Source organism: Bradysia coprophila, unplaced genomic scaffold, assembly GCF_014529535.1.
Source record: "Bradysia coprophila strain Holo2 unplaced genomic scaffold, BU_Bcop_v1 contig_324, whole genome shotgun sequence".
NCBI classification, from domain to species: domain Eukaryota; kingdom Metazoa; phylum Arthropoda; class Insecta; order Diptera; family Sciaridae; genus Bradysia; species Bradysia coprophila.
The window spans coordinates 594,164-619,054 of NW_023503584.1; the positions used below are offsets into that span (position 1 = coordinate 594,164).

General features: G+C 37.6%; 2 protein-coding genes across 2 annotated transcripts; one reads left to right on the forward strand and one right to left on the reverse strand.

The window, feature by feature from the left end:
* Window positions 1-1,443: 1,443 nt before the first annotated feature.
* LOC119079297 lies at window positions 1,444-5,061 on the reverse strand. The gene is made up of 12 exons (XM_037187084.1): window positions 4,914-5,061; window positions 4,603-4,847; window positions 4,337-4,547; window positions 3,987-4,280; window positions 3,913-3,927; window positions 3,644-3,850; window positions 3,169-3,580; window positions 2,831-3,102; window positions 2,656-2,770; window positions 2,298-2,593; window positions 1,925-2,233; window positions 1,444-1,648 (listed from the first exon to the last, which is right to left on the reverse strand). Exons 1-12 carry the CDS (start codon window positions 4,986-4,988, stop codon window positions 1,472-1,474), a joined length of 2,628 nt encoding a protein of 875 aa, XP_037042979.1. The 5' UTR covers window positions 4,989-5,061; the 3' UTR covers window positions 1,444-1,471.
* A 16,855-nt stretch (window positions 5,062-21,916) lies between these two features.
* On the forward strand, window positions 21,917-24,568 carry LOC119079291 (PE-PGRS family protein PE_PGRS5-like). The gene is made up of 5 exons (XM_037187079.1): window positions 21,917-22,247; window positions 22,905-22,952; window positions 23,006-23,080; window positions 23,588-23,668; window positions 24,037-24,568. Exons 1-5 carry the CDS (start codon window positions 21,977-21,979, stop codon window positions 24,501-24,503), a joined length of 942 nt encoding a protein of 313 aa, XP_037042974.1. The 5' UTR covers window positions 21,917-21,976; the 3' UTR covers window positions 24,504-24,568.
* Window positions 24,569-24,891: the final 323 nt, after the last annotated feature.

Genomic DNA, 24,891 nt, shown 5'->3' on the forward strand with positions numbered 1-24,891 from the left:
GGCGTGACGCACGTCCAGTCCACTACCAAAAATGTTTAAATTTTTTTTTTGGGACGGCGGAGCATATTTACATCAATTTTTTGACTTCCCCTCTTAACTCCAACGACTCCCAAACTTAGATATTTAAAATCTAGGCATACATACGAGTTCAAAGAGCTATCACACGTTTCAGTTGCTTACGATTTGGCTGAGGTATTGAATTTCAAAATTTTGTATGAAAGTAAGCAAAATTTCGTTTTTTTCAGATAACTGAAATCGCCTATACTACGTTAGTTAGTTATATAGTTAGTTAGTTCGTATGGAAAAGTGTATCCAGCAAGTCCTAGGCGTTTCTACAGATTTTCCTGAAATTTTCGTTATAGGCTAATAATGGCCCAAAAATAAGGATGGAATTTTCAAAAGTTGGAAAAAACCCATATCTTGGGAGCTGTAGCTCCTCAAAGTCTCCATACAAATGCCATATAAAAGCCAATTTGAGTGTGTGTGTGTGTTGTATATTTTGGTGCATAATAAATATGGTGTGGTGAAAGGTGTGTGTTGTTTTGGAATGTGTTTCTTGTTGGAAATTGTGTGGATCATTAAGTATTAACTTCCACTAGGTTGGTTCCTAAAATTTGTGATGACAGATGATTCCTCTGGAACTACCTAAGTTTCATCGGATTTTTTGATGGATTTGGGTTATTTTCGATATAAGTGACGTGTTCCAAGGTTGGTTCCTAAATTTTGGGATGACAGATGATTCCTCTGGCACTTCCTAACTTCTATCGGATTTTTGGATGGATTTGGGGTATTTTCGATATAAGTGAGGTGTTTAAACGTTGATTCCTAAATCTTGGAATGGCAGATGATTTCTCTGGCACTTCCTATCGGATTTTTTGATGGATTTGGGTTATTTTCGATATAAGTAAGGTTCCTAAATTTTGGGATGACAGATGATTCCTCTGGCACATCCTAGCTTCAATCGGATTTTTCGATGGATTTGAGTTATTTTCGAAATGAGTGAGGTGTTCCAAGATTGGTTTGGGTTTTTGGCTCATTTCTCTAGAATTTTTTAACTTTAACAAGGTTTTTTGATGTCATGTCGAGATACTTACAAAAGTGGTGATATCAGCCAAAAAACCCTTAAAGGGTATATGTGACGCAAGTCCTTCATCTTACTTACAAAATAACAAAAAAATGATCCGCCATCGTACAATTTTCTTCAGCATTGTGTTATGCATGCGTGATCAACACTACAATATATCTGGCTGTGTGATAGGGCCGTAGCCGGACTTCAAAATCCCCATCTACCTACGGATGCTGTGTGAATTGTGTATACTAAGTATGTAGTACGATAATAGATAATAGAAAATAGAAAGGATTTTCCAATTCAAAATCAAGTGTTTCTAATCCAACACGAAATTTTATTACATCCAAAGTCTCCTAAATCCTTTTAGGTTTCCGGAACCTCATAACGTGCTAATTTTACATGTTATGTTTTGCACTGTGCAGTGATAAAAGCAACCATTACGGTCTCTTGGACAGATAATTTCACATTTTCTTGAAACTCATATCTCTGCGATATCTGCAACCAAGCCCGTTCTGTAGTTATGGACATTGGAGTTTGAAACCAGTAGTTATAGTCAATTTTAATTCCACCGGTTAGTAGCTACAGAGAAATTGATTTAAATAAACAATAAAAAATGTTAATCTTGTTTCAAAGGAGCATGTCTCGAACGTTCCTAGTAGGGTCTAGTTTTGGTAAATTTACCAAATAAAAAACCAAAAAAAAGGCCCTGTTCCTAGCTGTGTAATGTATCCAGTGGCTGATGCTGATAATTTTTCATTTTTGCTTAGAGTATGCCCGGAGTTTTAATAAAAACCTCAATGCCAGTTCGATGCATGTGACACCCCTCACCCTCACACAAAAATTCAAAAGCCTTACCTGATCGAACGGCTGATGTCCAATGTGAAACATCAAATTCAACAAATTGTCTTCCTCCTCGACGATATTTTGACCGGGCAGCAATTTAAATTCGCTAAGCTCAATGTCACTGACATTCAGTTTTTGAAACAGCCATTCCGAATTCTTGCGCAGATAGTTGTACAGCAATTTCAGGCTTTGCTTACCAATCGAACTGGTCAATATGTCGCTGACAAGCATTTCCGATATGTAGTCGGCATTCTCGACATTGTACTCTTCGCCCGTTCGAGTACTTGGTGACGATTGATTTCCCGCGTGAAAATCGTCCATCTTGCGAATTTATTCGATTTTTCAACTTTCTATCGAGAGTTTCCAATTTACTTCAAGACGTTACCTTCACAGTGCTCACAAAACTCAATCCCACAGCTTCGCCAGTATCGTCCAGATCTCCCTTACTGCGTTGACTTTCCCTGGCATAGTTTATCAAAGCTGTAATCGATTCGGTGTGCTTATTGTCCTCATCAATCGAACAAATTGCCTCGGCAAGGACATTGCAGATGCTTGACTTTTGTTCTTGGGTTTCGGCGATGTTTGCTACACCACTGTCGCCTTCCATCGTTTCAGTTTTCGATGCTTCCAAGAGTTTTGTGTAAAGAGCACTGAACAAAATTTGAATCAAAACGGATTCGCCTGAGAGAAAATTTTCTGAATGAACCGAGTACACACAGTCAATGTGTTCAGTAGAATCTCACCGAGGGGACGAATTTCTGTTGATATCACGTCTGACAGTGACATGGAAATGGTGTACAAAGAGTCTGGTATGCAATCCCACATTTCTGTTAGGCAGGATATCGCTAACGACATAGCCTGGACGATAATAACGTTTAACATGAAGTCGAAGTATAAGTGGTCCGAGTGGATTCTTACTTGATACATTGTTGCTCCCGTCTGAACAGCCACAACTAGCATATGAATGACAGGATCAAGGACTGGATAGATTAAATGCAAAATTGCTTCCAACCACGGTGGTCGCTTCTGGTTCCACACTTGCCGTCGATCCAGAGCGAACTGCCAGTCTTTGATTTGACTCTTATCCAACGAAGACACAATAGTTTCGGTGATGTCCGACGATTTACCAGTTAAGACGATAATGTAAGTTAAGGCCAACACAACTTGGTAGTTTGTCTGGCCGACGGGATCTTTAAAATTGTTCAGGGAGAAGAAATCATAAAATGAACGGATCATATTCGGAAAGTTAGTCTAACCAATTTCGCCACTGATCCAATCAGCAATTTTGTTACATTCCTTGCCGCACAAAAATCCGTCGCATTTCGACGCGAATTTCTTTTGATTCATGAATGGTTGATCCAGCGATGGATAAAAGCAGTCACTTGTCGGGATGTTTTTCATCAAGTGATGATGAATTATCGACGAAACGAGCGAGTCTCTCATCAACAAAATCTTCAGCAAATGTGCCCAATTGGCTTGCGGTGAATTTAGAAGAACTTTCAGTTCCAGCGCAATGGCGGTATTCGGTCCAAAATCGGAACACTTAGTGGCCCATTGTCCGTTCTGATTTAGTGGGAACAATTTGGGTAGAGAGAATATTATCCACGGAGATGGAAGCCCTTGACCGGAATTGAAGAGATTGACTGATGTTGGACCCTTACGCATTATCTTGGAAAATTAAATTAATTTTTTCAGTGCCCTATGTAACGATCAGATCCGTATCAACCTCACCTTATATAAGGAGCCCAGAGGTACTCCTCTCAAAAGCAGGCAACAAAACAATTCCTGACACTTTGCATGCACGTCTCGTATAATTTTCGATTGACTCGTCAGATTCAAGCCGACGTACGATTCGCCATTTTCACAGATCGACGGAAGAATTTCGGCGACACACAACAGCAGATTACATACATCCACGAGTAGTAATTGAGATCGTGTCTGCCAGAAAATTTACAATTCAAACATCAAATCGATTGCACACTTCTAATCTACCAACATACCTGGCTGGGAACAGTCTGAAGTAAAGTTTAAAAATTACTCCGAGTTCACAATTCTAAGCGATATCGATACGCACCTGAGTGTAGCGAACGGTAAGCAACGACAATGTTTCGTTAAGCATACCAGCATATACCCTTTGGGCCATATTCGGCGGAACAGAGTTCCACAAATTGTTTTTCGTGCCTTGCATGTACAACCACCACATTTGTATGGTATATGAACCACGTTCAGACTCGAAAAACGGTTGATTGCATTCCCAGTTCAAGCAATCAGCATCTTGAATGATATACAGACTAAGCAGACGACAGTGTAAATCCAATAAACGTTCAGCTAATGCTTCGGTCATCTCAGAGTACTGTTTGTAGCTCAGCTAATTTGGGAACCGAATCATAATTATGGTTAAGCTAAGTAAAGTGAATGTAAAACCTTCAGTGATCCTCCACTTTCATCTCCCTTTGGTGGACATACGTTTTTCGTAACCGATTGTAAGTAAACCCAGAGAGCATTTTTAATCAAGGCTGAAGCACCTATCGTAGCCGTTAATACTGTCAAGTCAGCGTGATCTAGTGCTTCTTGACTCAGCGTGTGGATGTGTTCCAACAATTTATCAGCCGACTTGGTCACAGATCCAACAAATCTATAACACAACCAGGTACAAGTGAAGGAACTTTCACCACTCGTGCTTCACATACCTTTCGGGATCCGACGATTTTACAATAACTTTCGAATTCAAATTCAAGGAATCATTTGCTTCGTCTCCATCGTCATTGATTTCGTCTAAATTCAACAGGCCGGAGTTCTTTTTGTACGCCGCATAATACTCATCCTCCCACCAGAAAACGATTTTCACTGCAGCGAATGACGCGTATCGAGGAAAATCAAGTTTTCCACCGACAACACCAGGACAAATTGTTTCCTGAAGAACAGATTGATGTTCCTACATTGAATGTGAGATGAAAATGAGTAACTGCAACTGGTTGAATTGATAAATTGTTTGGCCAACCTGATAATATTGCATATCTCGTTGCAATAAAACTGGCACCCTGTCCATCAAATTACCTTCTTCCATTACCTCCATTGCAACCGTTCTTAATTTACAGACTTTTTACGGATAAATTGGAATGACTAAGAACTCCAAGAGAACTATAAATGTAAAATTTGAAGTTCTCGTTTCGATTATCGATCAAACAAAATTTCGTATCGTATGTCGGTTGTATTGTTTCCATTTCCTTTCGCCAGTGTTGGAGTAAGTTATTAAATAAGATTCTGAAACATATCGGAGCGATGAAGTGAAAACCCACTTTACAAATTTTTTCCTATCCCTGGATTAGCGAAGTCATATACAGTGAGATACATCACTTTAAAACAATGACGACTTTAGACTAAAATGGGTGAACTTTGGAGAGTGCTGCAGATCTGCTAAAACAACTATCGATATGAAAAAGTCTGTCTCAGGTTTCTAATGATACCTCACGTACGAGTGGTAGCACAGCTATACTACTTACTACAGCTATAACATAAGAAATATTCGGAGGCTTTATGCAATCATAACAGGCCTTGAATAGGCAGTGCTATAGTAGTAGTAGTTACTCGTAAGTGGAATGTAGTTAAGATTTTTTTTGTCGCTGTACATCTTCCTTTCACTAACAGTGTAAATTAGCTACCTTGTTATCCATGAAAGTTTACAGCGAGCTTGTTATTCAAAGACACAACAGAAATTAGATAGACCAAACTTAGTATTTATAATCTTTAATACCAGGAGAATATGTCGCCAATACAACTATCGAATCTAGTACTTCTTTCGATTTGATGATACGAAATCTTGTAATTTCTCAGTCTGCATTTTGCTACATAAGAAGGCACCAGAGTATAAGACATAATACACATCTCTTACATAATAGTGGTGTAACGGATATATTCATGGATAGTTTACAAGCCTATAGACTTGTAATAGATAAATCGGGATTGATAGAAAACATTTACTTTTTCGATTTATCTTCGAATAAGGATAATTTAGAATAAAAGATTTATGGGCTGATCATGTTGCACCATGCTAGATGCTAGGGTGTATAAAATATATTTCAAAAATCGATGATCTAATAATAAGTGGCTTGATTATAACTCAGGTCTGTCAGTGCAATCGTCAAATAATCTTCCAAACTCCAATTTTCTCCCAAAGAACCTCAACCACAAATACCGCACAAGCTGCAATCCAACCATAAGTAATTAACTCAAGCGCTTGTAACTGGCCAAAACTTGTCTTTTCACTCCCATCCTTGCTGGTGTTTTTTTCCAGCGAAATTTGTTTTAGCCATAACTGCAGATCTTCATCCCACCATTTGTTGTAGAGTCCAGCACTTTGAAGTCTATGTATAATTCCATTTAATCGTTCCACGAACGGGTAGTCGTACCATATCGCATACGAAGCAAATATCTTCCTCAGATACATTTCTGATGGAGCACGATAGCCACGGACTTTTAATTGGTGTTGACGTTTTATCAAGTGTTTAGCTCGACCGAATTCCAGCGGAAAGGACATTGATGTGTTGTACGCAAAAATTTGTAGAAAGAATTCTTTATAGTCCATCGAGTGTACTCTGTTGTTCCATTCTTCATGTTGAGATACATTGTTCAGCCAACTCATCGTGTGAATTCTCATCTCCTCGCTGTTAGTCATAACAACATACGGAGACCTGTAGAGATCTTCGAATGTGTCGATTTCAGGGTGATTGTATGGCCGAGTCAGATGGCTTTGAAAAGTGGATAAAATGAAGTTTAGCATGAAAAACCCAGCAAAAGTTACAGGTACGATGACAAACACTTCTGCCAACGAAAGACGTCGATATTCGATGTGCCCATTGTCATTCACTAAGAGAATGTTTAGGACATCGATCGCTGATTTAACAATTCTGATTTTTCTCTGATTAATGTACCGACAACACGATAAAACGGAGACGGTAACTATTATAGTCATTGAAGAAGTGACGAAAAATTCGTTATTTGTTACTGCCAGCAAGTAGGTCGTAAATTTTGGATATGGTAATGCTTCCGGCACAACCATTACTGCCGACAGAATGCTCATAGGGTAAAGAAATTTGATGCCAGGATAATCTCTGTAAAATTCTAATCCTTGGATCACATCCATTCCAGTTTCAAAGATGTCTGACCTAGTGGTGGTGTTTATTAACTTCTCAGGCGATATTACAACCGAAGAAGCATTTAGTACTCGCAATACGACTCGCCAGACGTTCAAATCAGACGGAATCTTTGTATCGAGAACTCGTAGGGGATGTTGTTGGAAATTCAACACAAGCGGGGGAAAAACGTTTTTCAGTCCACTTCCAGTCACATTCATCACTTCGAATGTTTCGAAAATGTTTAAGCGAAAAATGTCAAAAGGATGAGGAGCAACTGGCGAGTGTGGACGATTATTAATCGATCGATGAATGATAAAGACATTCACAATACTGTGCTTCCAGCACCATTCCAAATGTTTTTCCGTTTGGTTGATGGGGATTGTGTCTGAGAAGAAAAGTCCAATTTTCATGTTCACATCGAGCAGTTGAAGTTCTTTGACGTGAGTTAGTAATTTCAGGTTTTCTAAATAATTGCCACCACCAGGAGCCACAATCACAAATGTATTTTTACTTCTGATTGTCGTCCTCAGCACAGATGTGGTCGGGTTGGAAAAGCTCTTGAAAACATGTAAACTTTGCGGTGTAAATTCTAGTCGATCTGCAGTATGACTCGACCAATCAAAAAATTGGTTGCGGTCCACTGAAACGTCCAGCAAGAAGATATTATGGTCGAACTTATGGTAACTGTTTAATTCGTTGATTAAAATGCGTTCTTGACTTTGTGAACGAATGGTCAGTAGCACACTCATGATTGCCGAAATCGTTTCCACCATGATTGTCGAGTTCCAAACAACTACTACCTACCAATTCCAATATGTTCAATCATTCAATTCTTTTTTGATGTAATTATTCCCATTGCGTAATGAGTTAGTCAATTATTCAGGTGGGTGGTATTTGCTACCAGATGAATAAAAATTGTTTTGTCAATGATGTAACAGTTAATATTGTTAGAACGAATCAATCTGTATAATGGAAATGGAAATGGAAATGGAAACAATAAAATTTATGTTTCTTAACCTGTTACATACGGCAAGCATATGACCAGTATTATTATCGGGTCTATTACTTCCATCGATCAAAGTATTTTTCATCAGGTGATTTCCAATCTTGTACTTCAATCTTTGTAACATGTATTTTACTGTATAAAGGACCATATTAACCATTAGATTTTTGTATTGCTGGGTTGGTGATGAATAATGGCTTGTCCTTGTATCGCTTGACTTAATACGTTTCACTTAAAATGAAAAACTACTCAGTTCAGTGTGACTAGTTTATTGTTCATCCCTTGCATTCGGTTCATTGACAAACCATGTAATCATGGTTAGAAACAATAAAGACAAAAAACTTGGCAAATTTTTCACTTGATGGAGATAAATTCCTTAAACTTACGTTAAGTAGTCTAGTAGTTATTATTTTTGTTGTCGTTATCGATAACATGAATAATGAATGATGACAGGTTAAATAAACAAAAGATAGATATTTGAAATGAAAATTGGTTTCTTACAACATAGCTCCAAAATAGCGGATAAATTTAAGTTCAAAGTGGAGGTGGACACTGTCACTTTAGGACTGAACAACTCTCCATAATTTACCTTAATTAATTTAGGAATAAAACATTATTCGCACCTTCCCTACCACGGGGCGAATACAAGTTTCTCAGTTAATTTGTTAATGATACACTTGATAAAATTCATTCATCAAACATGAAAACACACTTAATTACGTTGAGCATACTACATTTAACAAAATATCCAGAATCATTCACTGATGGTTTTACTTCATAATTAACGTTATTAGTTTCAGCACCTTAGTAAACTGATCGTTAGATTTCATTTTCCTTTGGTTTCGTTTGTTTACTTCGTTCTATTCGTTCCACTCGTTCCACTCATTCCACTTGCATTCCATCACATAGGAGTAGAGCTTCTCTTACGTTTCTTCAATTCTACACGTACGTGCGAGTCTGGTCTACACTTTTATTGTCTTATTTCTATGATATCTCCGATATCTATGAGTTTCGATTTAAATCTTGTGTGTCTTAAAAAGAACAAGCGAAAAGCACACTCAAATAAATAAAGTAATAGAAGTAAAAGATCCTATAGTAAAACTGCAATATTAGTTATAGTTTACAATGGTGGAGGTGCGGTTCTCTTGATAGGTGTTTCTCAAATGCAACATTTAATAATAAATGGCTGAAATAGTCGTAGATGACGTATAGGTAGAGGTGAGTGGGCTGCCCATAAAAGTGAGCGCAGCATGGGCACTTTTCAAAAATATGTAATCGTCTAGACTTTCCGTACGATGTAATATTCATTCAAGGAATTTTAAAACGGCTATCGCACATAAAATCGTGTTTCCAACTGTGCTGTCAACATCGGTTTCGCCTCAGATTGACAATTTTCACATTTTTAGCGAAAATTTCCTATGTGGGCCTTGGGCATGGGCTGGGCAGTGGGCATGCTTTTAAAGATTCTTGGGCATGGGCTGCGCCGTGGGCATGCTTTTTTTAAATTATTGGGCTTTGGGCAGGGCGGGCATAAAAATTAGGTATGCCCACTCACCTCTACGTATAGGCTACGAAATTTTTACGAGTTAGAGATGCAACCACAGAGGTCAAAATAAGAACCTTCAAATCATTCCGTAGTATATTTTACTCGATGAGACCACGGGAAGCAACTTTTACCGCAACATTGACATAAAACGAATTTCCGGAAGGTGCAAAGAGTAAAGAAAACTTAGCTAGAGATCTCTTCTGCCACGGAAAAAAAGTGAGGTAAAGTTGACCAAGTTTTTTAGATACACGGGAACATACCACTTCTGAAGATTTTATATACAAAAAATATTCACCACATCGTCACGACGACGAGAATCGTCACATGAGGTGAATTTTTGTATGAAATCCGACATTTTATCGTCAACTGTGGTGTTTCACCGCACATCTGTATCTGCGTGACCTCCTCAAAGTTTACAGCCTTGAAGTTAACTACGCCTCGTTCGGCAAATTTCACACAAGAAGTACCATTTCAATCGTTTGCCCCATTGATAAGTAATGTACTATGTCGTGCCTCTGCTCTTAGTGATGTTAGAACAAAGTTTCGGTAAATGTCAAATTTATTTCCTGCTTAAATTTTGGACATTCTTTTTATATTTTTCTTGAAAGCTTCAGCCTAGCCGGGTCTGTTTAATCAACGAAGAACATGAGTGCGATCTTTACTTTCCGATAAGCGAAAGAAAGACTGCTCAAATTGCACAGCCAGTAAAAAATCGATCTTTTCAATAACAGAACATAAGTGCTTTAGTAATGAGAAATGTTATTGTCCTCTCCTCCTAATGATCCTACATATTCTCACCTTCCCCAAAAGTACTTCAACCGCAAACACCACACACGCTGCGGTCCAACCATAAGCAAAAAGGTCGAACAACTGCATTTGGCCAAATCTTGTCTTTTCTCTAGCAGATGCAACATTTCTGTTTCCCAATCGAATTTTTCGCAGCCATAGCTGAAGATCTTCTTCATACCATTTGGTGGATAGTCCCGCGCTTTCAATTCTATGCAAAATTTCATTTAATCGATCAACAAAGGGATAATCGTCACCTACGGCGTACGAAGCCAATGCCTTCTGCAGATAAATTTCTGATGGAATGTGATAGCCTCGCACGTTCAATTGTCGCTGTAGTTTTATAATCTGTTTAGCTCGACTCTGTTCCAGCGAAAACGACATCGACGTATTGTATGAGAATACTTGGCGAAAAAATTCTTCGTATTCCATTGAATGCACTTTGTTATTCCATTCTGCTTGTTTCAATGAATTGTTGAGCAGCCCCACCAGACGTATTCTCCGATCTTCGCTACTGCTCATAATAACATACGGCGACCTGAAGAGATCTTCGATTGTATCAATTTCTGGGTTATTGTACGGTCGAGTTATATGGCTTTGGAACATGGAGAAAATGAAATTTATCATGAAAAACCCGCCGAAAGTTAACGGTACAAGCAGATACACTTCTGCTCGGGAGAGTCGTTGATATTCGATGTTTCCATTGTCATTCACTAAAAGAATCTTTAGAACATCGATAGCTGATTGAAAGAGTCTGATTTTTTTCTGGTTGATGTACCGGAAAAGCGATAACGCGGACACTGCTGCTAATATTGTGACTAAAGAAGCGACGAAAAATTCATTGTCTGTGACCGCTAATAAGTAGTTCGTAAACCTCGAATATGGCAATGCTTCCGGCACGACAATTGCTGTGGTCAGCATAATAATGGGATAAAGACATGAGAGGTCCGTTGTACAATAATCTAAATTTGTGACAATATCGACTCCATGGTCAATGTCAAAGACCTCGCACTTAGTTGTGACGTTCGTAAGCGTCTCACGCGATACTATTACCACGGAGGCATTTAACACTCGTATTACCGTTTGCCAGATCTTCTTATCTGCCAGTTGTCTTGCATCGATCACTCGAATCGGATGTCGTTGAAAATTGAACATTGCCGGAAAAACGCTTTTCGATGATTCACTTTCACTTTCGGTCACATTTATAACGTCGAATGCTTTGAAAATGTTTAAGCGAAAAATGTTGAAGAGATGGCCGTATATTGGTGGATATGTTGAATTACGTTTCGACTGATAGGCAATGAAAACATTGACAATTCTGTGCTTCCAGCACCATTGCAAATGTTTGTTCAGTTCATCGATAGAGACTATGTCTGAGAAGAAAAGTCCAATTTTCATGCTGACATCAAGCAGCTGGAGTTCCTTGACGTGAGTTAGTAATTTCGAATTTTCTTTGAAATCGGTACCACCAGGGGCCACAATCGCAAATGTATTTTTACTTCTGATGGTCGTCAAGGCTTTCAGTCCTGCAATATCCTCGGGTGTTTGGCCGAAGACATATACACTTTGCGGCGTAAATTCCAATCGATCTGCAGTATAACTCGACCAATCGGAAAATCGATTGAGGTCAACTGAAACGTCCAGCAGGAAGATATTATGGTCGAACTTATGATAACTGTTTAATTCGTTGATTAAAATACGTTCTTGACTTTGTGAAGGAATTGTCAGCAACACACTCATGATTGCTGAAATCGTTTCACCCATTATGGTCGAATTCCAACACGATACTGCCTACCAAATTGAAATCGGTGGATAGTTCATTTAGTGCCGTATCTCTAATAAGTTAATTACATTTAAAGATAGACTTAACACACCATAATTGAACGGCGGAATAGTTTCTTTCCAATATAAACGATGACTGTCAAGTCTAGTCATTTACAGTAGGAGAGTCTGTCTTGACGTAGTTACCACCCTCAACCCTATTTAACGCATTTATTCAGTGTAAATTATTGCAATTGTTGATCATCAATTGAGCAATGCAACTATTTAAAGCATTCATCGTCGCCGAGGACATGTTACTTGACCTTGTCAGACACATCGAAAGGTATTTTACACCTGCCGAAATATTGATAGTCATGTTTTCGATTTGCTCATTTCATTGTGACTGGTCTTAATTATCACACTATTTGTGAGGTAGAACTATGAATTGAGTTTGGACTTATATATCGTCTTTATAATACAAATAAAAGATTTTGTATCAATCGGTTGAACATAAGATGTAATAGATTCGATAAATTTATTGGCTAAAATAACTTTTTTTAGTGTGGCACCGCCTAGTGTTTCATATCAAACTTCTTTACTTATATTTATTGCTCTGAAGACAACACAGATCAGAACGTTGTCGATAACAGATAACTTATCGTTTCTAAAATGGTCAGTGGTCAGTGCTTACGTGAGTGTTTTTTCTGTGAAATTTGTTGTACGGCAATAAGATGCAACAACAGTGTATGGCAGATAGTCATCACTAACCCTACTCACTTTAAACAAATCAGAACTTCTAGAGGAATGTAGACATGGGTCAGAAATCTTACGAAGCAGTCAATTATGCTTGGAGAATTTTTTGGTGAATGTAGATTTCGTTCCTCTAACTGATTCTAAACGATACTCTCGAATTGACGAAAAATTGTGTGTTGTATCCTGCATGAACACAATTGCATGAAAACGCATGGTAACGCATAGAAACGCATTCATTTTCGATTGCGTTGCGCGACCTTGAATCATTTTTTTTTTGTTAATTATGATGTATTGTTTAGTATCAAATGGAGAAACGAAATCGATATTACTCCGGAAGTTCTGAAAGGATTTTTTTTAACGTGAGAAGGGCCTGTCATCATCAGTGATCCTTTATCATTGATCTGACAAGGATGAGAATATTCAGAAGAAGATGAACTCCTGTCCGTCGTGGATTTTAGAGCAATATCTTTATTATCAAGTGCATGACAAATCAGAAGCATCAACTTAAAATATCGTGAAACAAAGTAATAGCTTACGTCTGTCATGTCCTTACCATCTTGTGAAAATCTGAAACACTCTTTCCTGACGCATTCGGTCCATCAAGGCACGTCACTTCGAACGGTACATAATAGTACATTTTCTACCTTGGTGTATATTTCGAGAATAACTTCGTATGTACAATTGTATATAACGAGCGCCAGCGAGTGTATATACAATTGTACATAAGAAGTGATTCGAGAAATATACACCAAGGTAGAACAATGTTTTATCTCCTGCAAGCTGATATTTCATACATTAGCGAAATAACCACAAAAATTTGGATTTAAAATTAATTAATTAAGCATGTTGTTTTAAAACGCATTCACAACAAAAAAAAACATCATACAGAGAATCCTTTATTTACTTACTCACACACATATACTATCCACCTCAACATTTCGTTCAAATCACATCATTCCGACTACTCTGATTATTTGATCGATGTAGAAGTGACTGACGAACCACTACCGACACCAATTGCATCTCGTTATGTGATTTGTTGGCGTAGTGGTCAGTATGTTTGGTTGATATGCTGCTGGTCCCGTGTTCGCTTCCGCCGTTCGGCGATTATTTTTTTTTTCAAATAAGTAGATGGAAAGTAAATTTACCCTAGGTGGGTTATGTGTGAATTATCCAATCGTATAGGCTGTGGTTATGTATGTGTTTGTGTTTATATGCAGAAACGCGTAATGTATGAAATATCAGCTTGCAGGAGATAAATGATTTTAGTTGTGAAATACTACTGCAACTAATTAAACTATTCAACGCGAAGTGCGTTGTGTCTGAGCTTATTTTGTAAAGCAATGAAGCATCATCACTCTTCTTCCCTCGTAAGCATCAAGATTCTAATTTTTCCATAAAGAACTTCAACCAGAAACACAACACTGGCTGCAGTCCAACCGTAAATGACTAAATCTATCGATTGATGCTGACTAATATCCGTCTGTTCAGTCGCAGCCACACCCATGCTCATATTATTGCTCAATGCAATTCTTCTCAGCCATAGCGGAAGTTCCTCATCTAACCATTTGTTGAACAGACCCGCATCTTGAATTCGATGCATAATACCGTTTAATCGATCGACGAACGGATAGTCATCGCTTATCATGCACGAGGCCAATGTCTTCTCTAAATAAATTTCCGGTGGAATGCGATAGCCTCGGACCCTTAATTGATGCTGACGTTGTAGCAAATATTTGGCTCGGCTCAGTTCCAGCGGAAATGACATCGATGTGTTGTATAGGAAAATTTGGCGAAGAAATTCGTCGTATTCCAATGAATGCACTTTGCTATTCCAGTCTGTGTGTTCCGATAAATTGTTGAGCAAACCGATCAGGCGAATTTTCCAATGCTCGGTGTCAGTAATAATGGCATGTGGAGACCTGTAGAGATCTTCGATTGTATTTACTTCAGGGTGATTGTAAGGCCGAGTCAGATGGCTTTGAAACGTGGACAAATAGACGTTTACCATAAAGAATCCAGCGAAAGTTAGCGGAACGACCACGAACGCTTCTGCACGGGAAAGTCGTTGATATTCGATGTTTCCATTGTCGTTCACTATCAGAATCTTTAGGACATCGATTGTGGTTTGGGGAAACCTGCTTTTTCTGTCATTAATATACTGGAAAAACGATAACATGGAGACGGTTGCTAATATTGTGATTAAAGAAGCGACGAAAAATTCATTGTTTGTTGCTGCTATTAAATAGTTCGTAAACTTCGAATAAGGCAACGCTTCCGGCACAACCATTACTATGGAAACCGTGATTATTGGGTAGAGAAATAAAAAGTCCGTACTGTAAGACTCTAATGCCGTGACAATGTCGATTCCGTGGTCAATGTCAAAGAGTTCGGACTTAGTTCTGGCATTCATTACCTCCTCACGCGATACTATTACCCACGAAGCATTTAACACTCCAATTACTGTTTCCCAGATCTTCGTCTCTGCCAGTTGCTGGGTATCGAGAACTCGAAGCGGATGTTGTTGGAAGTTTAAAACTGCGGGCGGAAAAATGTTTTCCAGCGATTCACTTCCGGTCACATTAATAACGTCGAATGTTTGGAAAATGTTTAAACGAAAAATGTTGAAAGGACGGCGAGCTTTTGGTGGATATGCTGAACTACCATTCGACTGATAAGCAACGAAAACGTTCACAATTCTGTGCTTCCAACACCATTCCAAATGTTTTCTGATTTCATCGATAGATATTGTGTCGGGTAAAAAGAGACCAATTTTCATGTTGACATCAAGCAGCTGGAGTTCTTTGACAACGGTTAGCAATTCTAAATTTTTCTCGAAATTAACACTCGTCAAAGCCACAATCGCAAATGCATTTTTACTTTCTATGGTCGTCAATGCTCTCATTCCGGTAACATTTCCGGGGATTCGGCCAAAGACATATAAACTTTGCGGCGTAAATTCCAGACGATCTTCAGTAGGATATGACCAAGCGAAAAATCGGTCGAGGTCCGCTGAAACGTCCACCAAGAAGATATTATGGTCGAACTTATGGTAATTGTTTAATTCGTTGATTAGCTTGCGTTCCTGACATTGAAGAGAAATTGTTAGTAGCAGACTTATGATTGTTGGAATTGATGGGCCCATTATGATTGAATTACAAAACGATACTGCGGCTTGTTGAATCATTCAATTTGGTTTTGTTATAATTGTCGACGCAGTTACCAATAATTACACTTCGATAATTCATGATTGTGCAATGTAGAACCGGTAGACAAAAATTCTTTCCGACATAAATATTTTAGCTGTCTGGTCTGTGGGTAAGGTTAAATGCGCATAACTTCACATGTCCAGTCCATATTTGTATTCAAAACTAATTGCTTGCTTCACAATAATTAATGATTGGTGTCAATTTGTGAAGGTGATATTCGTGTAGGCTTTTAAAGGGTTTTAGCGAGTGGTAAACCACTCTTTTGTGATTAACATTGTTAATCAGTTAATCAGCAACACGATTTTTGTGAATACGCACGGTTAATCATGAGTAGCCACCATATTTCACGATTAATTATAGTTTTGCGACGATTCCCCCGGTTGAATGGTTAAGCACTGATCATGTAAATCACGTCAATAAAAAAGAGTGGTTTCCCCCTTGAGTTTTACTTACAAGACCGATGGGTATTCCATTTGAAAGATAGATTATTGTCATTAAACGAATCGCAGGCACATTATGCACACAAAACTATTGTGACAATAGCCTGGACAATAGCATAAACCCAGAAAAAAATTGAAAACATAAGGAGGGATCAGGATCATGAAATTTGGTTAGAGGGATTTTCTTGAAAGTGGACCAGGCTCCGTCGGAGCTATTTTTTTGCGACGGTTTGTTCTTATGCCCAGATAGCCCTTGGTCCCAATTGTCCAAAACCGCAGTCGTTTTTGTTATTTTTGTTATTTTCGAACAATGGCACAGAACATGTAAGATATCTATGCTTGCCCCGGTTCTCCTGGCCAGTACCTATCCAACGAGCCGCCACACATGTGTGTCCATTGTCTGTAGCGGCAGTAAATCACGTATAAAAAACACCCTTTTTCGACTTTTGCACCTTCACCACCAGCCAAGACGCAAATATGAAAATTAAACGACAGCGGTTTTGGACTATTGGGGCCAAGGGCTATCTGGGCATATGAACAAACCGCCTATAAACCTATAAGACCCCAGTACTTCCAACAGGTCAAAAGATTTTGTGGTGTAGAACGAACTGTGAAACCTCTTCAATATTTTGCACCGAGGGGTGGATAAACGTAAATTTTGTTCGAACCTTGTTTTTTTTAAAGAAATGTTTTCTTGTTTTTTTTTGTTTTTAAACAAAAAAAACATTCTCTTTCAATTTTCAATTTCTGAAACAAGCTACTCCGATATTATTGAGTTATAGCTCATTCGATTCGTCGTTCAATTCTAGCGAACGGGTGTCTGCCATTTTTTTCAAAAAAAATCCAGTTTGGGTGTTATGTGTCTACATGTCATGTGATGTCTATAGGGTGGTCAGAACACTTTTTTAGCAGTAACTTGAGGAAGGAGTAACACAAAAAGTTGTGAAAAAAAGAAAAATGAATGAAAATATATATTTTTCGAAATGAGTCCATCGGAATCAGTCGGCTATGGAATGTCCCCCAGACACGTTGCTAATAAAAAAAAAACATTTTGGACAAAAATTTGATTCAAATTTACTCTTTTATTCCAGCGGAAAAGGTCAACTTTTTTTTTCAAATGGTCCGCAAATACTGCAACACAAAACTTCTGTGGTAGTTTTTTGGTATGTGATGGAAGCTAAAGCCATAATATGTAGTCGGCCCTTCAGAACAATGATGTTGCAGAGGTACAGTACTATTTGAAAGTTGACCATACTTTGTCTGATGGCTGGCCATGGGTGGTGTGTGTGGATGTCAGAGTGGGCTCAAACTGTCGGCCGTGGATAGGCCAACAATCCTGCAAAGTTTCAACTTTTTGTGTTACTCCTTCCTCAAGTTAATGCTGAGAAAGTGTTCTGATCGACCTCTGACATCACATTACATGTAGACACATTACACCCGAACTGAACGACGAATCGAATGAGCTATAACTCAATAATATCGGAACGAGCTTGTTTTCCAAGTGGCTGAGAAATTGGCGAATTGACTCTTAACCAAAAAAAAATGATGGCTCTTGGTTGTTTTTTTGGTTTTTTATGTTGTTTTTCTATTTTTTCTTCTGTTTTTTGTTAGTTTTCTAGTTTTTTGACTGTTTTTTGTTGTTTATTTTAGTTTTTTCTGTTTTTCTGTTTTATATTGTTTTTTCTGTTTATTTTTGTTTTTAAAAAGTTTTTGTTTTTGTTTTCAATCGCTTCGAACCTTGTTTTTTTAGTTTATCCACCCCTCGTTTTGCACTATTTACAGTAGCTTATCATTTTCCCTTCGGTGCATTTCAAATAGTCCCATTCGAGTTGTGCTAGAACCTGGATAGTTACTTTCATCGACTCTGCATTTAGTACCCTTTACTAAAATCGAGTTACTATGCTCCATAGATCCCTTACGATTCAAATTTCGCTAACTTTTTTATCTGTTTTATTGGACCTTTTACAAATAAAAAAGATCGAGAAAATTCCAGAACCTAACGAATCGAATCTTCTGAGGTCTACAATCTGAATCTATAGCTCACACGATTCAAAGTGCCACACCATCTCTTGATAGCACCCTAGTAAATTTTATGAACTTATCTTACATTATCTATAGTCCCTTTCTGCATAACTCTTTGAGGCTTCAGCATGAAAATAACAACGCATCTCAGACTTCTCTGTAATTGATTTTCAACTACCAACATATCAGATGAGTTAAATCCGAACCACCGCAGTTGAACAAAATTCACTTTAATTTTAAAATCACGATTCGTATACGACAATTCAATTTTCCGCTAAAAAAGGCATGATTTTACAACCTTAATCGTATTCAGTAGACCACGTTTCCTAATGCTACAGTACAGTACAGTACATAAGTCAGGTACATTAGACGAGGGTACATTAGTTATTTACGTCACAAGGACAGTTCACTTTCGCGTGACGCATCAAGTTCTCCATGCGTGTTATGGGAGCCGAAAGTAAAAAATGTCAATTTTGAGGGGCGAAAGTTTACTTTGGATGTAAGGTAAATGATGGAGAGTTGACCTAAATTGACAAAGCCAAACTTTGAACTTGAATTTCTCATCGATTTTGAAACTATGTTACATGGAACCACTTTTATTTGAAAGATTTATCTTTTGTTTACTTAATTAACATAAATTTTGTTAATTATTGAAGATTTCGTTTAACAAAGTTAATTAATTAATAAAAATGAAGAGTTAACCTACGTGAACCGTGAGTTGTCCGATTTCATATAAGTTCAACAAATCGTGAATTGTCCCATATACAAACGTCATAGGACAACTCGCGGTTTATTGAATGTTGAGTTGACCGATCATTTTTTCTTCATACAAATTTACACGGACAACTTAAGATCACTTTTCCACTAGGTCAACTCTCCATCATTTACCTTATACCAAATATCTAAGTTTTGGGAGTCAAGGGGGGAAATCAAAAAGTTACTGTAAATATGCTTCGCCGTCCCCAAATAATTATTTTAAACATTTTTGGTAATGGACCTGCTGGTCTTACTAACGTGCGGACATGATATAACTAGAGTAAATTTCATCAGATTTTCCTAATTTTTCTTTTATTTGATTACTGTGAAGTTAGTACATGAGAGAGCCGAGTACATGAAAAGTGAACGGACCCCAAATACTCTCAGTACTCCAAATATTTCCAATACTCCGAATACAATGTTGTTGATTTTTTTTTATTTGGGTCCTTGGAGCAATCACTCCGACTGTTCTGATGGCTCGTTTGGAACATAAATCGAGTAAATTTTGTCAGATTTTTTTTTTCATTTAAAAGGTACTGACACGTTGAAAGAAGTTTTTGAAAATGAACTGAGTGAGTTAAGTTACGACGCTTCGAGTGATGAAGGGTCAGGGCTTCCTTTTGTCTTATGTAAAAAATGTTGCATTGAATTCTGGAATGTATTTTCAAATTTGTAGATGGGATTTTTCAAATTTAGATTTTTTTTAAATATATCGGTGCGCCGCCGCAAATGACAATCCTAAACCTAGATATTCGGACATTGCGAAAAAAATGCCCGCTTATGAAAGTTGCGTCACGACAGATTTTAAATGATAAAGCGAAATGCGGGAAATTGCAACTATTATTGTACCGGTTAGTCTATTTTTGCCAACTGCAGAAGATTTTTCATGACGTATCGTTTTTTTGTTTGTTCTGCTTGCCGATATTTATTTTGACAATAACATTAATCAGGCGATATTATCGCAACGACAATGTGCTTCATTGTTACTTATAAGTCTGATTAAATCGGCCATATGTTCTCATCAATTTTGCAATAATATTTACTCATTAAACAAAAACAATCCAAAACCATCAAATTGATTCGAGAAAAGAAATACAAAAGTTCAGTTCGGGAGTTCTATTATACAAAGATTACAGAATTGAGTAACGGCGATGCTCTCTCTAGCACAGCAAAGTCAAATAAAGCAAGGCTGTATACTGTGAGGAGGTAGCGCCAATACAGACACGCGGGAGGCACCCAAGAAATGTAGTAGCTGCAGTGTTAAAATTCTAATTTTTCATCAATTTTCTTTTATGTGATTTTTTTGGTAAAATTTTTGTTGTTTTAAGTCAAAAAATTTTTGGTAAAAATTTCCCGACCTTCAAAAACCACACTCACTTCGAGGCCAATAAAACAAAATTTTCCTGGGGCAATTGCGTATCACATTTTCATTTTCATGCATGAGCCTTTTGCAAAATTGTAAGTTGAAGGATTTTGATTGTTTGGAAAAAGTCATTTTTAGCATTTTCTATCAAAAATTACCAACTTCAAAACGATGTATCTCCGGTAATTTTAAACCTACATAGTCGAGGCATAGCTCGTTTTGCTCGTATTTGAAGCGAGAATATGATAAAATCGGATTTGTGGTGATATAGACCAAATGGTAGAAACCCAAATTTTCGGCTATATATAGTTGCCGCTATCGCTCCGGACATGATCACAGCTCAATTGATTGACAAAAAGACAGATGCTCAAGAGAACAATACAATTTTATGTCATGCACCAAGCCTGATGAGTACATTAAAAGGTGAGGATAGACCCAATCGGTTTATAAGATGTTTTCAACTCTCAGTAATTACTTCGCTGTTTTGTCACCTAGGAAGTTTTATGTTATTATCGCAAAACAATGAGCCCGATTTTCCATGCAAAATTTTGTTTTTAATGAAAGGAATAGTAAGCGTTTGTATCGAACTTTCGTCCGCACATCTGATTCTGTTATATGACATTACCTTTTCATATATATCTACCTTGGTCTCTTTGATTTTGTTGCAAATATTGACTGGGACGATATCGAAATTTGTAGATTGTGTTGTTTCTTTAAAAAAACAAAATTGTGTCACTACCGTCGTTTTGCTAAGTGTATACATCTCGGTTGTATAAATAACTATTCTGTGGACCCTAGTGATATGAGTTTCCGTTAAATTTGTTCATATTGTGCATTTTCACTGACACTTGCAACAAATACCTTTTCGACAATCAGTTGATAAGTATATTACCTCGTTTAACGAAACAGTTGCATATGATTTTCTGATTCATTATTTTTATACTCAACTTTAGTATGTTGTACAAATTGAACAGGAATAACGCTGATTTTGTACAGGAAAATCGATCCTATTAGTCAGCATTCATTTTCTTTGACCTTCGAGATAACCATTTAAGTTTACAGACAGAATTTATATCGCGCATGGCATGACTAATGTTGTTGTGCAAAAATTGTCGAATAATAATTAAAGGTATTCGCAGCTGTATCAATGAGGAATTGGAAAACGTTTTCAATTTTTACGTCTATATAAGGCCCAATTATTTCAATCAAACTCAAATCGCTTAGTAGCGTCCCACCATAACGTTTATAGAGCCTTTAAAAAGATTGAAAATTTAATTTTACAATTCGAACATGTTTACGTTTAAGTTAACAATCTTTTTCGTCGTAATATCCCTGGTCAGTGTATTTGCACAAGAATGTGGCAAGTGTGACGATAATGTGGATGGAGCAGACGCTGCAGTTGGTAGTGGAGCAGCAGGAGGTGCAGGCACAATTGGACGAAATGGTTCACTGGGTTGTCCAGGATGTCGGGGTGGTAATGGAGGAAAAGGTGATGGAGCAGGCGCTGGAGGAGCTGGAGCAGTTGGTGGAAATGGAGGAGCTGGAATTGGAGGAGGAAAAGGTAAGGAGAATTGGCAATATAATGTTATGTGATGTTGTGCAGTCAAAGGGAAAAAAATGTTTGCTTTCTATCTAAAGGAAATCGTCAAATTTTCAAAGAATTTTCGTTTAAAGCTTATCCTCGGGTGTTTTGATTTTTTTTTTTTAGAAAAATTACCAAAAAATATTTTTCAAAATTTAAGAAATGTTTGGTAAAGTAAAAATTTAAAAAAATCATTTCTTTTTCTGTAACTAAAGTTTTCCCCTTTCTGAAATGGAAGTCTCAGATATCAGAAACAAGGGCCTATTTTTCGCATTTTTTTTAATTTACAAAAAGTTACCAATATTCCCAAAAATAGGCCCTGTTTCTGATATCTGAAATTTCTATTTTAGAAAGTTAGGTTCAGAACAAGAAATAATTTGAAATAATGAGAAATCGTAAACTCCAACTTGTTCCAGGTCATAGTATCACAAAATATTGTCAAAAGTCCCAAAGAAAAGTTTCATATTTTTACGATCTATTTTACGACTACGAAGAAGTTTCTCATAAAACTTTCTTCTATAACCTCAGATTCAAAATCTTTTCGATAAACAATATATGCAATTTTTTTTTCTTCAAATAATCGCAATTTTGTGAATCGTAACCGTTATCTCTAATATAAATTTATTTTAATGGAAGGTGGAGCTGGTGGTCCAGGTGGTAATGGTGGAATTTCCGGAGAATTAGGTGAATTAGATGATATTGTTAAAATGTTGCACAATAATTACTTAGTATTTTAGCCGGAGCCGGTGGTGTTGGCGGATTAGGTGGAAACGGCGGTGCAGGAGAACCAGCAGGAGATGGTGGAAAAGGAGGTAATAAATTGCTAGATCTTCTCATGACAAACGTTCGAAGAGATTTTGTGATATCGCTACACTTGTTATAAACGCCTTTCAGGTATTATTATCGCCTTGTGCGTGTTTTTAATGCCTTGGGCGATAATTAAGCTGGGCGATATTACTTCCTAGATTTTTAAAAAAAATAATCTTGGTTGAATTTACCAAAGATTGTTGAATTGTGGATGTGGTAATATCATGTAAACACTGAAGGTTACGCAAATCCACAAAAACACACGGAACCCTACTTTAAGGTGAATTTATTGTATTTTGATACACCTATACATACAACATGTTGTAAATATGTATTGACTACGTAACAAATTCACCCAAAGCTTGGGTTCCGTAAAACTTGTGATCCAATGAGCATTTGCATTACCTGCAGTTTTTGTATATTTTGGATATCACCTTTTTTGTAAGAGGGAGATATGAAGCAGTATTAGATGCCATAGTAGTTACAAGTAGATAACACCGATTTGATTTAAGGTAATGGCGGATGTGCTCGTGGACCTACGGCAGGAGCTGCAGGAACTGGTGGAGCTGGTGGAAATGGCGGTGCAGGATCAGGTAAGCGTGTTTTATGGACATAGTTTATTTTTGAGTTTGTGTACCGCGTGTGCAAATTATGTTTTCTTCCCGGTATCCAAGTCAAGATTTCCCAGATTTCCCGGTATCCTAAAATGTAAAAGTGACTTCCCGCTACATACATTTCCCACTGGTTTGTAGAGCTATAATTTGATTTCCCGGTATCCTAAAAATATGTCAGAAATTTCCCGGTATCCTGGATACCACGGATACACATAATTTGCACACGCGGACTTTACCCACGTATGTTTATTCATTTATACATCCCCAGAGTTGTCAATGACAACTTGTCATGGATTTCTTATTGTGTAGTTCGTGTGTGAAGTAAGTTTTCAATTTTGACTCGATAGGAAATGGTGGAGCCGGAGGTAGTGGTGGAAATGGAGGATATTCAGGTAAACAAGGCGGAGGTGGTGGTATTGGGGGAGCTGCAGGTGGTACAACAGCACAGAAAGGTGACCATGGCAAGAGTGGCATTAACTGTAACGCTCCAATTAGCTCCCCGATGTGTCAATGTGGTTCTGCTTCTACAGAAGTTACTACTACTTCGAAACCTGATGATGGTGGACATAACGGGAATGGTTCTGCTTCTGCACCCGTTACTACTACTTCGAAGCCTTCGAAGCCTAATGTTGGTGGAAATGGTTCTGATAAGCCCACACCTGTTTGTGGTTCTGAAAAGCCCACACCAGTTTGGGTTTCCAAATCTACACCTGTTAATGATTGGAACAACGGAGGATGTGAAATTTGCATAAATGATTGTGGCAGATATCAATTTGTGAGACCGAATGGACGTCAATTCGTGAGACCGTGTTGAAATCAATTTGTGTCTACCTTAATGTCAAACGAAGCTAAATTTCTATTTGAATAAAATTTATCGTTGAGAGAGCAAAGTTTTTCGAAAAATGCTGACAGCCACAACACCAATCAAATCATTCGCTGCCCAAATTTTGCCGTTATCTCCACAAAATCATTGGTGATTAAAGCTTATAAGGAAAAATGAAAAGAAGAAATGCAGAAATATAAACTACTCTGTGATGGATGGCGAGAGTAGCCCTGGAGTATAAAGTTTGAAAATAATAGCAATTTTCATAACAAGCCGATAATAATCGAAATTTTCAGTTCATAAATTGACATTGTAAGAATGACATGCTTAAATCTATCCCATTTCAAATCTAAAAGTGCTATGTAAATTATGAATATTT

What these genes read in the sequence shown, in the direction of transcription:
- LOC119079297 (XM_037187084.1), bottom strand. Translation starts at nt 4,988, where the DNA reads ATGGAGGTAATGGAAGAAGGTAATTTGATGGACAGGGTGCCAGTTTTA. An exon ending in GTTTTGTGAGCACTGTGAAG is followed by an intron (nt 2,234 to 2,297) that starts GTAACGTCTTGA and finishes TAAATTCGCAAG; the next exon opens with ATGGACGATTTTCACGCGGG. An exon ending in GACATCAGCCGTTCGATCAG is followed by an intron (nt 1,649 to 1,924) that starts GTAAGGCTTTTG and finishes ATTTCTCTGTAG; the next exon opens with CTACTAACCGGTGGAATTAA.
- LOC119079291 (XM_037187079.1), top strand. Translation starts at nt 21,977, where the DNA reads ATGTTTACGTTTAAGTTAACAATCTTTTTCGTCGTAATATCCCTGGTC. An exon ending in TGGAATTGGAGGAGGAAAAG is followed by an intron (nt 22,248 to 22,904) that starts GTAAGGAGAATT and finishes TTTTAATGGAAG; the next exon opens with GTGGAGCTGGTGGTCCAGGT. An exon ending in AAATGGCGGTGCAGGATCAG is followed by an intron (nt 23,669 to 24,036) that starts GTAAGCGTGTTT and finishes TTGACTCGATAG; the next exon opens with GAAATGGTGGAGCCGGAGGT.